Source organism: Chelonia mydas, chromosome 2, assembly GCF_015237465.2.
Source record: "Chelonia mydas isolate rCheMyd1 chromosome 2, rCheMyd1.pri.v2, whole genome shotgun sequence".
In the NCBI taxonomy this organism is placed as follows: domain Eukaryota; kingdom Metazoa; phylum Chordata; order Testudines; family Cheloniidae; genus Chelonia; species Chelonia mydas.
In genome coordinates this window covers 177480607-177498123 of record NC_057850.1, presented here as the reverse complement: position 1 = coordinate 177498123, position 17517 = coordinate 177480607, and the positions used below count along the sequence as shown (strand labels likewise).

General features: G+C 39.4%; 1 protein-coding gene across 15 annotated transcripts in view; it reads left to right on the top strand.

Annotated features, from left to right (window-relative positions):
- The window catches only part of GOLGA4 (golgin A4), a 104592-nt gene that overhangs the window by 75371 nt on the left and 11704 nt on the right, over positions 1-17517 (top strand). For 10 of the 15 annotated variants that reach the window (XM_037890101.2, XM_037890099.2, XM_037890098.2 and 7 more), the window contains 4 exons: positions 1429-1542; positions 6545-6565; positions 6770-6838; positions 7610-7685. In XM_037890101.2, the coding sequence (XP_037746029.2) occupies positions 1429-1542; positions 6545-6565; positions 6770-6838; positions 7610-7685 (280 nt within the window). Of the gene's footprint in view, positions 1-1428; positions 1543-6544; positions 6566-6769; positions 6839-7609; positions 7686-10775; positions 10897-17517 lie in introns of all 15 variants that reach the window. The other 5 variants (XM_043540654.1, XM_043540655.1, XM_043540656.1 and 2 more) reach the window with 3 other exon arrangements.

Genomic DNA, 17517 nt, shown 5'->3' with positions numbered 1-17517 from the left:
TGAAAGTGTGTAAAATCTTTAGGAACTTCATTCACACCAAGACACCCAACTATGATGTGGTCACCACTTTGGAGGGGGAAGGGTTATTTTTATGTCCCTTCTGGATTTAATGGAGAAAGGGGAGATTTATTTAGATCTTTTCCTAGCAAAAAATTAAGATGACTTTGCTTGGGGTCCCAATACATTTATCCTTGAAAAGTAGGAATCACTATGTGTTCTGGGGCTGGAGAGTACTGGTAGTCATAAAGTAGAATGTATTTTTATATGTTTTCCTACATAGAACTGTAAAACACTTTACAGTTAAAACCACTTCCATTTAAAGGTTTGATTACTCTCAAGAGGATGAACTACATACAAAGATGGGGTGGAGGAAAAGGGCTCAGTTTCAAATTCAGTAAAGATTTAAGTAGATATTATGCTTATCTGCAAAGTGCTCAGCACACATTTAGTGATGCATAAATAAAAAGACTATTACAATAGGAAAGGAAAGAAATGCAGTAATGGGGCAAGGGAAAGATACAGAGGTTTAGTATTAATTGTATACTGGAACAAACAGATTTGATTGCATGGCTTGATGGGTAATACTTCAATAATTCATAGACAAAGTCTGGAGCTTTGTAAGTGGTGCAGAAAAGGAAAACCCCTTTCCCGTCAGGAAAAAGTCATTGGGATGGAATAGAAGAGACTGATACTGGAGGAGCAGAATGCGCAAGTGGAGAAATGGGCTATATGGTCAGAAAAGCAAGGGAAAGGAAAGATAGAGAGCACTGAAAACGAAGATGGCAATTTTAAATTAATTTCAGTGGATAGGGAGTCACGCAGTCTGAAAGGATATCAGATGGTCTCACTTCCTGAATCAAAAATCGCTTGACCACACCATTAGTACGTCAGTGAAGTTCCAAGAACAGAGATTTAGTACAACCTTAGAGAGAATTAAAATATTGGAGACAAGACGTGATTAAGCCCCGGTCATTGCCAATAAATTGAAGATAGAGTATAGAAAATTTTGTTTGCATGACATGTCTCTTTCACAAAATCTCTATTTGCTTAAATTGATCTACCTACTGTGCACCTTCTGGAAGTATTGAATATCATTTGAATGCCTTTTTTCTACTCATTAAAAATGTATAATCCTTACTAAAAATTTTCAAAAAGCTAACTAATTGTTTTTGTGTTTGACAATTGAAGTTTTGCCGGTATTATCTGATAAGTCCCTAATGTCATTCCTCATTTTCAAGGTAATATAAATTGAGTAGTCCTAAACTTTCAGTGAGAGCCTTTGCATTTCAAGTTGATTATTTTCCTCTCTATGTGAAGTTGAGCTATTTTTTAAGTGCTTTTTGCATAATCTGGTGAGAAGGTTTTTTTAAGTGTTTAGACATTAACTGTGTAGTATGTAAATTAATGCAATTATTTTTCATTCTGAAGGCTCGTGAAGAAGAAATGACAGCAAAAGTAAATGAGCTGCAAACACAGCTGGAGGAATTGCAGAAGGAATACAAACAAAAGCTGGCCGATGAGGAGAATAGGCACAGGGAAGAAGTGAGCTGACATTAATATTTATACTTGTAACTTTAGGCATTAGTGTCACAGTTTTCATGAGACCTTGTAATAGCTGTTAATTGACCTGGGTTCTGTTTATATATCAGGTTTTGGCTTTCTTGTGCAACTCTGAATTCTCTGACCAATCTATTTTGCTGCAAGTTGTGCAATATTTAATTTGATCTTGTTTTAATAGTTTGCTTTTTGGTTGTTTTTTCCCCTCTGCTCCTTCGTTTTTAAACATTGACTTTACACTGGAAGCACTTGTAACTTGTTCAAGAGGATGCAAAATTTTCCCATTTTGATTATAAGAAATTTGGAATTGTAATGTGTCCATAGTAGCAATAGTCTGGTTCTGTTTCAAAGTGCCTGTGTAAATACAGTCATTGTATCCAAGTTATAAATACCTGCAGAATAAGGATAGGATTTTTAAAGGAACCTGAGGTAGTTAAGGGTCCTAATGCCATTGAAGTTCAATAGAGTCTGGGCACCTAACTCCCTTAGGCTCTTTTGAAAATCCCCGCTGAATTCTTTTCTGATAATATGTTTACAAACTTCATGTTCATCTCTCCAATCTGATGTCCCATGAACTTTTTATTTACACACACATTGATACATATTTGTTCATTCATAAGTTATTTGCTGATGCATTGAGAATGAACCTTCATTGCATAGTTGTTGTCTTGATGGAGAAATGCTACAATTGTTTGTACAGATGACACTTGATAATGATCTATTCCCATTCAGATGATGACATTTTAAGGTCACTGATGATTATTTTTGTTTTCATGTGTCGGATTAATATTTATAATGCCTTCCTTTTGATCTTGTGTAAAGGGAGCTCCATTTATTTTGCAGATGTTTAGTTATTAGGACACCATTCTCACACTCCCTGACCCAAAGAATTGTGTGGCTGTCAGGTGTATGTGGTGGGAGTGGTTTTTCCCCTATTTGGTTTAAAAGTTGTTTTGCTGTTTGCCTTTTTCTTCCCAGCTCTTTTCATTTTGGAATTGCTTTCCTAGGAAACTAGCTTTGCAGTTTACCTAATGCAATGGTGCACCTTTGCAACATTGAGGGGTTGGGTAAGCAAACTGTGCAGTGCCAGTGGGCCACATGTATTTACATAAATTCACATGAATTGTGTACACATTTGCATAAATTTAAGTGGACATTTTGTCAGCTTTATACTCCCCAGGATGCATTTAGAATAAATGGAACCTGTATAAGTAAAATATTTTATGACCCTTACTATCCTTCATTTTCTCTTGCTCTTTCTGTCCTTATCCATATTCTTTATTCCATTTTTCCTTTTTGCTATTTTTTTCTGCTAAGTTAACAAAACTGTTCAAGCTTCAGGTTCAAGTAAGTTAAAGCTACTCCTTTTTAGGAATTAATATTTGTTCGCTGTTGTTTCTTCACATCCTTCTAATTTATAAATGGCTTTCTTGTAACACTTCCCACACTAGGTAAATGTAGATCTAAACCAAAGCTTGCACATAGTATAATTAGTTTTAAAGTAAGTATAATATTTTTGCCATAGCATATGTTTTTATTCCATGACATGACAGATAAAATAATTATTCACCAATAGCCAACGTCTAAAATTTTCAACTGGGGTGTTTGAATCCTTTAGAAATGAACTCTAACAGCAAAGAGAAGGTGCCTGTTCAAGCAGGCTCCTGCTCCTGTTGAATTTGAGCTCCATACGGAACACAGAAGCACATTTTTTATGGCATGCAGAAGGGGAACTTCTCACCTGCAATCTGAATGTTAAGGAATCTTGTCTTGCTGAGGGACCCGTGAAAGCAGCTGTTTCCCTTCTGCACTCCATCCGAGGACAGGACAGAAAACCTTAGGTACTTAGTACGTAAAGGTCATCTAGTGTCCTCTGTATATTTCCAGTCTTGGGGATGTACTGATCAGTGGAGATGAGACATGGAAACCTTCTCGTAGAAGTTCCTTTTAGGGCTAGTCTACACTGGCAATGCTAAAGCGCTGCTATGGCAGCGCTTTACTGTGGCTTGTGTAGTCACAGCAGAGCGCTGGGAGAGAGCTCTCCCAGCACTCTTAAAAAAAACCCACCTCCACGAGAGGCGTAGCTCCCAGCGCTGGTGCACCGTTTACACTGGCGCTTTACAGCACTGAAACTTGCTGCGCTCAGGGGGGTGTTCTTTCACAACCTCAAGCGAGAAAATTGCAGCGCTGTGAAGTGCCAGAGTAGACAAGCCTTTAGAGCGCTCATGCGCCTCTCCCACCCTCACCCTGAGTGTATGCGCACATTCTGACAGCATGGCTATAAAAGAGGATGTGGTGCCTATTGCTGCCTTAGTTCCTTCCACTTGCAGCAGTGAAAGAGCATGAATCTCTCCAGACCTTGCAGATCCGTAGCAATATAAGTGCCTTTTTAGATTAGTTATTGTTAAAAAGTTTTATAGTTAGGATAGTTTTAGATTAGAGTTTTATTTTGGAGTAGGAATACTTACTAGTTCTTTTTGGTAGATCCCAGTGCAAAGCAGCATGTTTTTAAGAGGTGTCTTTCAGGCCATCTGGTGGGCATGTTTGGTGTCTGAAATGACTAGATGAAAGTCATTCCATGGCACACTGTGCTATCTGCAGCACATTTACTCCTTCGGCCAAATGGAATGACAAAGTGACTTCAGGCCCTTCCATTACAAGAGGCTTTGTTGGTCAAGCCAGTGGGATCCAAAATAATTCCAAGGGATCTGAAAGGAAGGATAGGAGAGCTGAAAAAATACAATTTTAATTGGAAAAGATTGGTTATGTGGCTGTCTGAATATTGACCCTTGTTCAGCCCCCCTGCAACTTATTTTAGAATATTTACTATGCTTGAAAGCACTGGGTTTGTCTGTCTCCTCCATTAAGATCCACTTAGCAACAATAGCAGCGTTTGTCACACTCATTAATGGAAAATCCATTTTTCGCATATGTTGCTGAAAAACTTGTTAAAAAGCTTATTGAATTTGGATCTGCAAGTATGGGACACTGCACTTCCGTGAAATTTGAACTTCCAATTTTAATGCAACTTACGTTTCCCCTGTTTGAATCTCTAGTGAGCTGCTCTTTGTTGCCTCTTCTGTGAAGACAGCTCTTATGATAGCAATCACTTGTGCTAGAAGGGTTAGTGATCTACGTACCTTAATGGGAGACTCACATTATTCTGCTTTTTATAAGGACATGATGATTCTTAGACTGCATCCCAGATTCTGTCCTAAAGTGATATTGGAGTTTCATATAAATCAAAGTATTCATTTACCAGTATTCTTTCCAAAACCTCATACCCCTGTAGGTTACGTTCCTTAGATACAGAGAGAGCACTCTTACGTTATCTGGCTACAACTAAAAACTTCAGTTCCTCTCCTGAGTTATATATCTCATATGTGGGTAATTCTGAAGTTCAAGCCCTTTCAGCACAGTCTTTGTCTGGATGGGTTAGACAGTGTATTGAAGAGTGTTATAGAGAGACTTCACTCTCTCCTCTTGTTCATCTTAGAGCCCATTCTATTAGAGCAATTGCTGTATCTGTAGCATGCATTAAACATATTTCCCTTACTGAAACATGCAAAGCTACTACGTGGATTTTGGTTCACACTTTTATGAAGCATTATGCATTGGATTTGGCAGCCAGATCTGGCACACGGTTTGGCAGTGGTGCTCCCGTCATTCTTTAATTAGGACTGATTCTCCCTGCATCCGTCTGATGTACTGCTTGCCAAACTTCCTAAGAGTGGGAATATGCAGAGGGGGCCTTTGGAGAAGAAACCAAGGTTACTTATTTGTATGAGTATTTGCACTCCCTGCCTGCCTTCCCCATTCTTGCGGAGTCCTTATTTCAGTATTACTTGGAATTCCACTTTAGCAGTGGAAGGTAACTGAGGTGGGTGCCACATCGGAAGGTAACTGTGAGCAGTGGGTGCCACATCCCCTGTTAGAACCAGGCCCTCAGAACGTGCTCGAACTGTGGGGGTGGATGGTCGGAGGGGCGCCGGGGCGCTCTGATGGATACGGCTACCAAAAGGTTTCATCCTCTCAGCTGCACAGGCTGGCGCATCCCCCGAGACTGTGAATATGCATCTTGAAGAACTACAGTTACAAGTAACCAACCTTCAGTTTCATATATTGCCCTGATTTACCCTTTCAAGATCTGTATTTTAAAAATTACAATACATTTCACACAAATGTGTTGACACCCAGTTAAGGTTGCTGACATTTAATATAACCCAATATGCAAAATGTATAACTAATACATCATTATCAATTGAAAAAAACCTAAGCATTTAAAAAGATTGGAAGTAACCACCTCAGATAATTTGCATATCTACATAAATGTACGACTTTCAAAGGTAACAATATTTTGGATAAGGAAGCTATTGTCATTTGAAAATTTACCTTGCATGTTTCCAGTAACACCCTGAGTAACTCTAAGCCAAAAGACCTAATTTAATTGACATAATTAGATATAAATATATCAATAGCATGTGTGTATAAAGTATACAGTATTCTCAGTAAGGTTAACTGTATTCTATGAGCATTCAGTTACCATTATTACCCAGTATCTGTTTTGTAGAGATTGGACATATTAGCTTATTAACTTAATTTTAATGTAAAGGTGAATTGGTCATAGCTGAATGAATTGGTTATACGCCTTCCAATGTTATTCAAAGCGTAACTTACATTACTCATTCTAGATACATGTAACAGTGATGAAGTACATTTACAGGACTTTATTTTAAAATTTGAGTATATACGTAATTTTGTTATTTTGATCCTAATTGCTGTCAGCAGTCACAAACACAGGGTCCTGATTAGGTGACCGATTAATCCTTAATCGACTGCTACTATCTCTTAACGTCTGTATTCTTGTCCAGTGTAATTCTCCATGCTGGCATGAATTCTTTTCGAAAGATATTGTTGTAGTTTTATATTTTATATCTAAAGATGCAAATGAAAAGCATTTTGTTTAATTGTATTTTTTTTGTTCTAGGTAACAATAACAGAGCTTCAGGTAAGGTTTGAGTTTCATTGGTTCATTGTGCTATCTAGATGATTATACTGTGCTCCTCAGTGGCTTGTGATTAGAAGTGCTGTTTTTAGGATTGCATATATTAACTGATGAAAGGGGAAAAAAATGTACTTGCAATGCAAAAGTGTGCGGTGTATGTACAATACTTGATTGATTGATGAATCCCATATGTGGCTTTTCTTTCAGATACAGCTAGCACAGAAGACAACTCTTGTCAATGATTCAAAGTTGAAAGAGCAGGAGTTCATGGAGCAGGTAGGGGTCTTGTTTGAATAAGAAAAAATTGTGTTCATAAAATCATAGAGTTGAAACCCAGAAGGGACCACCAGATTATCCAGTCTGACCTCCTGTACCTCACAGGCTACCACCAGCGCCACACACGCACTAAACTCACCAACCCAAATTAAACCAAAATATTACAGCCTGCAGCAGGCTAAACTATCATGTGCCACAGGCAGACAGTAGTGGGGACTGCAGTGCACCACTGCTTGAGGCCCCTGCAGTGGCAGGGAATTGATTAAATAAGAACTCAGATAAGTCTGGCAAGTGACCCACACACAGTGCATCAGAGAAAGGTAAACCTCCTACCCTTCCAAAGTCTCTGCCAATCTGACCTCGGGAAAATTCCTTCCCGACCCCACATATGGTGATCAGTTGGACCCTGAGCATGAACCAGTCAGATAAACATTTGAGAGGGAATGCTTGGAAGAACCTCAGAGTACTGGTCCACCCCATCTAGTGTCCCATCTCAAGCCATGGCAATTTATTCTTTTTTTCTCTCCCACAGTAGAGCTAAATGCTGTTTGACAGCTAGCCTTAAAATGTAATTTTCATAGTTTTGTACTCTTTAACCCCTGAATAGTTCAGTATGGAAACAGTTTTTAGTGTTTTCTTTTTATACAAACAAAAAAAGCATCTCACGTACATGAATGGTTGAGATGTTCATGTTGCAGATCTGAAAGTCATTTCAGTTATGTTTCATTTTAATTGTTTATATTCATCACTTGTCCTTTTGTGACTGTTTAGATTCATATACTGAAAGACAGGTTGAAAAGTTATGAGAAAAATGTGTATGTCACTGCTGTCGGATCACCATACAGAGGTAAGGAAAACATATTTCATCACGTAGTAAATAAAATAGCTCTTTAAAGGAAATGGTCACACTTCACAAAGTTTGAAAAAGTGATATTAATCTTTTTTTCTAATGTGACATTCACTAACTGCATAATGGCTGTGCGAGATTCACTATGGAATCTTGCTCGTATTTTGTCCTATTAGAGTTTACTAGAGCTGTCACACGATTCCATGAACATTTTGTGATAGTTATATTTATTTTGTCACCACTATAAGAGCTTTGTAACCTCTCTACCAGAGCTTTTGAGAGCTTTATGTCGCTCTATAGTCAGGAATAAACAGAACAAAAAAGCACAGCAATCAGTGAAACACAAAAAGTTGAAAGTATTTGATTGTAAATCTATAGTCTGATTATGGGGTGGCATTTTATTATTTAGCCCTATACACATGCATGATGCAGTGCAATCAGTAAACCATAGCTGTGTCTCAGGAATCTCGTAGGTTACTTCGGACAGATAAAATACTGTGGTTGTTTTGTTGTTTTGAATGAATATGGTGCATGCCTTTGTGTTTGTGGTGTTACTTACTATGGGGTTGTTAGAGTAACCAAGCAGGAAAGGTAAAATAATGGTCTAGTTATGGAGCATCCCAACTAATGCTCACATGTAATAGCCAGGTTTATAGTGGTGAAGAGGTGAATGTTTGCCCGAGCCCAGGTGACAGCTGTTTTACCAAGGCTGAGAAGAGATATCAGAGGGAACACGAAAACGTGAAAACAAATTGGAGGATTGGGCCAAAAGAAATCTGATGAGGTTCAATAAGGATAAGTGCAGGGTCCTGCACTTAGGACGGAAGAACCCAATGCACCGCTACAGACTAGGGACCGAATGGCTAGGCAGCAGTTCTGCGGAAAAGGACCTAGGGGTGACAGTGGACGAGAAGCTGGATATGAGTCAGCAGTGTGCCCTTGTTGCCAAGAAGGCCAATGGCATTTTGGGATGTATAAGTAGGGGCATAGCGAGCAGATCGAGGGATTTGATCGTCCCCCTCTATTCGACATTGGTGAGGCCTCATCTGGAGTACTGTGTCCAGTTTTGGGCCCCACGCTACAAGAAGGATGTGGATAAATTGGAGAGAGTCCAGCGAAGGGCAACAAAAATGATTAGGGGTCTGGAACACATGACTTATGAGGAGAGGCTGAGGGAACTGGGATTGTTTAGTCTGCAGAAGAGAAGAATGAGGGGGGATTTGATAGCTGCTTTCAACTACCTGAGAGGTGGTTCCAGAGAGGATGGTTCTAGACTATTCTCAGTGGTAGAAGAGGAGTAATGGTCTCAAGTTGCAGTGGGGGAGGTTTAGGTTGGATATTAGGAAAAACTTTTTCACTAGGAGGGTGGTGAAACACTGGAATGCGTTACCTAGGGAGGTGGTAGAATCTCCTTCCTTAGACGTTTTTAAGGTCAGGCTTGACAAAGCCCTGGCTGGGATGATTTAATTGGGGATTGGTCCTGCTTTGAGCGGGGGTTGGACTAGATGACCTCCTGAGGTCCCTTCCAACCCTGATATTTTATGATTCTATGATTCTAGAGGTCCCTAGGTCTAGAAAAGGGTGGGGATTGGATAGCCAGAGACTGCCAGGGAGTGTCAGTGAGGGCTGACAGTTGGGCAAGAAAACATTAACAGAGAGACATGGAGACTATAGCAAGCAGACTGGGTTTCCCAAGAGAGAGCTGGGAGTAGGCTGGACCTACCTGAACTATGGATAGAGAGGTTAAGTTTAGGTAGGCCATGTGTTAACCTGTTTTCCTAAATGCTGTGTTTCTTTTGCTAATTAAATGCTACTTTATTTTGAAGAAGCTGGTTCTGAGTCACTTTAATTAGCTGCTGTCACAGGTTTCTGGAGAAGAAGGATTATAGTTGCCAAACACAGTTGGGCCTGTCAGATTAACGCAGTTGGTTAAAGAGCGGAGCTGCAGCCCAGAGCTCTAGTAATAGAACCGTCATAAAGTGTAGGAAGCCAAGCCTGTCACCTGACGGATGCAATCAAGACTAATAGGGGTCTTAAAAAACTCAGTAACCATGACAAAGACAAAGAAAAGGTCAGAAGAGTGGGAGCAGACAAATAGGGGAACAGTACCTAAAGGCTAAACAATAGAAGAAAAGAAGAATTTTTAGAGGGGAGACTCTTCTGAAGAAATGAGGCTGGTATGAAAAAGTTCAGTACCTAGCACTTTCTGAAGTGTGTGAGAAGTAATAGTCACATCCTGTCTGGGAATACTAGAGACGCAAAAGTGGGCAAAATTTAAGCCTTCTAAGGCCAAGTGCTGAAATATAGGTGGTAGGAGATCTTTGTCAAGCCTTGAGAGTAGAGACAAGGAGTTTGAATTTCTTGCAGCAGGCAAGCCAGTAAAAAATACTTGCAGGGAGTGATATCAAAGTCAGAAGAAGAGGAGAACCACCGTTAGGTAATTTAATATGTTCTATCATTTTCCATAAAATATTTTCTTTCTTTAAAAAACATTGAGTATAATTCAAAGCATTGTCACACTCAGCTGTGATAACTAAAACTATATTGGTGACATAATGAGAAAAATACACTAAATTTTGTTTCATGTGGATGAGCTAATGAAGCCATGCTACAGCATGGCTCATACATTCTATTATCAAAAAAAGCATCCCTTCAGATTAGATTTTAAATCGTTACACTGATTTTGTGGTAATGCAGTGGCCCTTTCTTGTATCAAAATTTAACAACAGACACAAAGGCTAGAAGTATAAAGTTATATACTTCACCGTTCTTTTTCTTAATATGAGTAATGATTGTTGTGATAAACATCTTGTTCTTTGCATTGGCTGCTTCCTTTTGGTTTTTTTGTATTTGTTTGTTTAAAAAAAAAAAACTCCTTACAATTAAATTGGAAGTAATACTAAAACTACACACTTATTTTTTATACATCTGAAGTAATTAGCTTTTTGGAAAGTTGTAAAATATATGTTCACATTCTGGGTAAATGCACAACTGTTTGTGGGTTTCCTGAGAGCTGCTCATTAAACTTGGATATGTAACTCGACAAGAATGATTATTCTTCAAGAATATAGTTTTTTTCCTTTGTCCTAGATATGGAGATCAATGATTTCTAGTGGGTTTTGTGGAAATTGCTCCTTTCCTTGTGGATCTGTGAAGCTTATTTTTCTGAAATGTCCATTCTGTCGAGCATTTGGGAAACTCCTGAAAAAAGTTAAGAAACAAGCTGAATAAGATTGACATTGCCAAAGAAAGACCTTGCTTGTGTCTAGAATTAGGTCTGGTCTAAGCACACCTTTGTTATTACTGTATCGGATTAGAAAAGGATATATTTAAAGCAGTACAACATCCAAACTTGTATGCTCGTGTAATAGTGCTTATATTGATATATCGTAGTTAGACTAATCCTCAGTCTACAATACATTGTAGTTTTATTTTCTAGTCTTTTATCTTTCTTGGTATAGATTTTTGTTGTTTCCCTTAAATCTTTTTATATCTAGTTTTTAAAGATTTACTGATTAGTAGGTAAAGTTTGTAACACAATGTGCACCCCAACACGGTGTAAAAATATATTGTACTTTGAACATACTTGATTTTAATGATGATTATACCAGTATGGCATAAACACACATAACTGGTAATTGTGTTACTGTAATTGAATGGATTTTGCTGTTGTACATTTTGGATTCACTCCAAATGAAGTAATACTTTAAAAATGCTGAGTCAGATTTATACAGATGATGGTGCTTGAAATGGATCACAAGAGGCACAATCCAGACAATCTGGCACATATCTTTCCTTTCATTATAAGTAACTTGCTCTGTAATTGATTAAAGCCAGGAAACTATTACATTGGAGAAGAAAAGTACTCTAAGTAGAAAGCAAATTTTGAGTAGAGAAGGAATACGAAAATACTGCTAATGAATGTAACAACACTGAGATTGAGAACTTCTACCATTAATGTATAAACGTAAACTTTCTTTGGGAAATATCTGAAAGCAAAATGATTTATAGGTCTAGACAGAAATATTTTATATCTGTAATGAGAAGATGAAGATGCTGCCAACATATAAGGTCTGCAGTTGATTCTAAATACAGACCAATAGGATGTGGGTAAAGTGATCTCCCTGACTCTCTAGAAAAAGAACAAAGCCTATAGGTCTGGTGACACTTAAATAGTAGTTGAGCTGCTGGTCACTATACTATTTCTAATCAGGGGAGAAGCTTTAATCTCTTGGATAGAGAATTTTGACAGATCTACAGTGAAGGGAAACCACTGAACAGCTGTTTTAAATAAAGACTTCTTTTTAATTCTGATCAGTATTTTGAGTTGCTAAAGATGGTTTCCTTATTCTTTATGGATGGTGAGCATATGGAAAATGAAAGTATTATAGTAGTCTTGTGGAGGAATTCATAGATGACCACGTGTACACAATTAATAAATTTGGACTAAGAAAGTTATCACCCATCTGCCACTCTCCAGTGGCTTTTGCCACACCCCTCTTCTGCATCATAACATATGCCCTCATCTGCCCCGTGGCTCCATTTTCCCCTTCCTGGCTACCGTTGCAACCAGTTCCAACCAGCTCTACCTGCTCCTCTTCCCTTCTCCACCCAATCTTCCCCCCTCCTTCCGTCAGCACAAATGTAGCTCCCACATCCATATCTTCCTCCTCACCTCTGGTGACATGTGCCTCAGCCCTCACCTATCCCCACCTCTCCACCTCCCATTACATCTGCCCTCTCTCACCACCATTCCTAATCTCATGCCCATCTCCTTCTCTGCCCCCCAGCACCTTCCCCTTCTTTTGCTGTCTCTGGAACACCTGCTCCATATCTAAAAAGATCTGTCATCTGTGATCCTCTTCATATCTTGCCTCTAGCTCCTAGCTCTCACGGATCCCTTCATCTGACACTGCTTCTGCAGCTGCCTGGTCTTACAAAGGTGCTGCCCTGGATCAGACCATGATTTGGGTTATTGGGCTTCTCTTTCATTCTTGCTGCTTTGATGCCCCCCCACCCCCTTCTTTCAAACATCACTGCATCAGACTCTTCTCTCCTTTCGCCCTCCATGTTGCTTGCCATCTGCTGTTCATCCAACTCCTCCCCATCAGCCTTCCTCTGATTTCGACTTCAGGTTCTCTCTTCCTCTACTCTCAGTCTCCAGCGCTCATCCTCTGTGACTTCACCTTTCATGTGGAGGGCCCCTCTGACTCTTTAGCTGCACATTTGCTCACCCTCACCTCTTCAGCCAACCTGCAGCCTCGTTCAGCTCTTATTGTTCACCTAAAGACTTGGTCTTTACCAAGCATTGCTCTCTCTTTGATATCTGTTGCTGAGTTCTCCCTCTCCAGCCATCATCTAGTCTCTTTCAGCGTTGCTCGTCAGCCACCTTCCTCACACCTTGTCACTTGGCCTTTCTGTCATTTTTTCAGTCCGTCAACACTGATGACTCCTTGTCTGCTCTCAGCCCTCTCTTCCCTTTCTTCCGTTGATATGGTTGTTAATACTCTCTATTCTTCATTCTCCTCCACCCTTGAGTCTTTTGCCCAACTCTTTAATCACAAAGTTCACCCTTCCCTGGCTCCCCCTTCCCCCTCCTTCTCCCCCCCCCCCCCCAGCCCCCAAGAGCAGTTTCCTTTGCTCCTGTGGTCACGCTGCAGAGCTTCTCTGATGGAAATTCTGTGACCATGCTGATTTCCTCTGCTGCAGATTTGTTCTGTCCTCTTTCAATTCTGCCATCTTCCTAGCTAAACAGTTCTACTTCTCCAGCTTAATTGAATGCATGTCCTCAATCCCAGCTGCCTTTTTGGCACATTTGACTTGCTCCTCAACCCTTATTTCATCCTGCCTCTACTTCTTTCTCTGCACAAGATCTTGACTTCTTTTTTTTGTCAGGAGAAAGTTGACAAAATATGACATGATCTTACCTTCCCCCTTCTATAATTTTCATGTCGTCATCTTCCCTCTCTCAGGTGCAGAAGTTTCTCAACTGCTCTCCTCCTTGAACTTCTCCACTTGCATCAGCGACCCATCCCATCTCCTTATCCCCTTCATGCCTACTCTCATGCCAACCTCTGTCTTCTCCTTCTGTCTCTTTCCCTCACAATACAAACATGCTTTAATCTCTCCCATCATAAAAAACAAGTAAATCCACCCTTGACACCACTTGCCTTTCCAGCTAGCATCCCAGTTCCTTTCTCCCTTTCATCTCTAAGCTTGTTAAACATGCTGTCAGCAATCCCTGGCTGGAGTTCCTCTCTTCCAGTTCCACTCTAAACCCTCTGCAATCTGGCTTCTGCCTCCATTGAAACTGTTCTCTCCAAAGTGTCTAATGGCCTCCTCAAAGCCAAAGTTCAGAACCAGTACTCCATATTCATCCATGATCTTTCAGCTGCCTTTGACACAGTCCACGATGCTCTTCTTTGAAATCTTTACCTCCCTTGGCTTCTGTGACTTTGTCCTCTCTTGGTTCTCCCCTATATCTCGAATTGTTCCTTCAGTGTGTCCTTTGGAGGATCCTCCTCATCCGCCATCCAACTTTCTGTGGGGGATGAGGAGGATCCTCCAAAGGACACACTGAAGGAACAATTCGAGATATAGGGGAGAACCAAGAGAGGACAAAGTCACAGAAGCCAAGGGAGGTAAAGATTTCAAAGAAGAGCATCGTGGACTGTGTCAAAGGCAGCTGAAAGATCATGGATGAATATGGAGTACTGGTTCTGAACTTTGGCTTTGAGGAGGCCATTAGACACTTTGGAGAGAACAGTTTCAATGGAGGCAGAAGCCAGATTGCAGAGGGTTTAGAGTGGAACTGGAAGAGACAGAGAACACTGTCCTTGATCCCGTCTCTTTCTTTATTCCTTGTCTCTATGTAATCTTGTCCACAAATCCAAATTCAACTGCCATTTCTATGCAGATGATTCACGTATCTACCTCTCTACTCCAGTCCTGTCTCCTTCTGTGCAAACTAAAATCTCAGTCTGTCTCTGACATTTCCTCATGGATGTCTAGCTGTAAGTGCAAGCTCAACATGGTTAAAACAGAGCTCAGAATCTTCCTTCCCACGCACTCTTTTCTTAGTCACTGTGGGCAGCACCCCATCTTGTCTGTCACTCAGGCCCATAACCTGGGCATCCTCTTCACCTTGGGTCTCTCTCTAGGTCTTCACATCTGTTCTATGTCTAAATCTTGCAGATTCTTTTTGTTAACATCTCTAAGATACGGCATTTCCAATCCATCCACACAGCTAAAATGGTTATCCAGGCTGTCATTGTCTTGCATCTCAATTACTGCAACATCCTTTTCTCTGGTCTTGACAAATGCATTCTTTCCTCCACTCAATCTATTCAGAATGTTGCTGCAAAGATTATTCTCCTAGGCTGTATCTTTGAATCTCTCTGTTGGCTTCTCTTTCTCTATTGCATCAAATACAAAGTGCTTGTCTTCGTTTTCAAGGCCCTTCAGTACATATCCACTAGCATTCACTGTTGAGATGTTGGTTCACACCTCCATCAGTCAATGATATCAGCCTCCATCACCCACTTACTACATTTTCAAATGAGCACCATTATGCTCTCCTGCATGCCCCTCATGCTGGGGAGGTGCTCTTCATAAACATCCATAAAGCAAACTTGTTATCCTCCTCCAGATTCCTCCTTATAACTCTCCTTTGCCATGATGCCTACAAAAAACTTGACAATGGTTAGGCTGCTGGCTTCCAGAGACCACTGTCTTTCACACTGACCAATATTGTCTCCTTGTTTCCTTGTATTCCCCTATTGATTTATCTGTATCCATCTGTTGTATCTTATCTTACACTTACGTTGTAAGGTCGTTGGAGCAGGGACAATCTTTTTGATTTGTTTGTACAGCACCTAGCACCGTGGGATCCATGAGTGAGGCGTGTAGGTACTCTGATAATATAAATAATATCGTACTATCAGGGAGGGAGATGTAATTGGAAAGAATATTAAAAACTGGAGATATATTCTGTGTGCCTCTCAACCATCCCATCATCTCCACTTCCTCAGCCTGTTTGCTTACCCTTTTAAATTACACAATTTTACTATATCATCTGTATAAAATAAAACTAGGGCTGTTAAGTGATTAAACAAAATTAATTGTAATTAATCGCACTGTTAAACAATAATAGAATACCATTTATTTAAATATTTTTGGGTGTTTTTCTACATTTTCAAATATATTGATTTCAATTACAACACAGAATACAAAGTGTACAGTGCTCACTTTATATTATTACTATTATTAGAAATATTTGCACTGTAAAAAACAAAAGAAATAGTATTTTTAATTCACCTAATAAAAGTACTGTAGTGCAATCTCATTATCATGAAAGTTGAATTTACAAATGTAGAATTATGTACCAAAAAAACTGCATTCAGAAATAAAACAGTGTAAAACTTTAGATCCTACTCAGTCCTACTTCTTGTTTAGCGAATCACTCAGACAAACAAGTTTGTTTACACTTGCAGGAGATAATGCTGCCTGCTTCTTGTTTACAATGTCACCTGAAAGTGAGAACAGGCATTTACATGGCACTGTTGTAGCAGGCATTGTAAGATATTTAAGTGCCAGATGTGCTAAAGATTCATATGTCTCTTCATGCTTCATCCAACATTCCAGAGGACATGCTGATGACAGGTTCAATAACAATCCAAAGCAGTGCGGACCAACTCATGTTCATTTTAATAATCTGAGTCAGAGACCACCAATACAGGGTTGATTTTTTTTTTTCCTTTGTGGTTCGGCTTCTGTCGTTTCTGCATTGGAGTGTTGCTCTTTTAAGACTTCTGAAAGCATGCTCCACACCTCATCCCTCTCAGATTTTGGAAGGCACTTCAGAGTCTTTAACCTTGGGTTGAGTGCTGTAGCTATCTTTAGAAATATCACATTGGTACCTTCTTTGTGTTTTGTCAAATCTGCAGCGAAAGTGTTCTTAAAATGAACAATATGTGCTGGGTCATAATCCGAGACTACTATAACATGAAATGTATGGCAGAATGGGGTAAAACAGAGCCAGAGACATACCAGTTCTTCCCCAAGGAGTTCAGTCACAAATTTAATTAACGCATTTTTTTTTTAAAGAGCATCATCAGCATGGAAATATGTCCTCTGGAATGGTGGCCGAAACATGAAGGGGCATATGAATGTTTAGCATTCCCATGTGAACTCCTATTTTCACTTTCTGGTGACATTGCAAATAGGAAGTGGGTAGCATTATATCCCGTAAATGTAAACAAACTTATTTGTCTTAGTGATTGGCTGAATAAGAAGTAGGACTGAATGGACTTGTAGACTCTAAAGTTTTGCATTGTTTTATTTTTGAATGCAGTTATGTAAGAAAAAAAAATCTACATTTGTAAGTTGCATTTACACGATAAAGAGATTGCACTACAGTACTTGTATGATGTGAACTGAAAAGTACTATTTCTTTTGATTATCATTTTTACAGTGCAAATATTTGTAATAAAAAAATAAAGTGAGCAGTGTACACACACTTTGTATTCTGTGTTGTAATTGAAATCAATATATTTGAAAATGTAGAAAAACATCTAAACATATGTAATAAATTTCAATTGGTATTCTATTGTTTAACATTGCAATTAAAACTGCAATTAATCGCGATTAATTTTTAAATTCGTGATTAATTTTTTGGAGTTAATTGCTTGAGTTAACTGCAATTAATTCACAGTCCTAAATAAAACCTTTGTATATAGAGTTCTGATCTTGTGAGGTAACTGACTAATCCAACTCCCAGTAAGGTCAGAACTACAAAAGCTTGTTCGAGACCCTTAAGATTAAGAATCCTAAT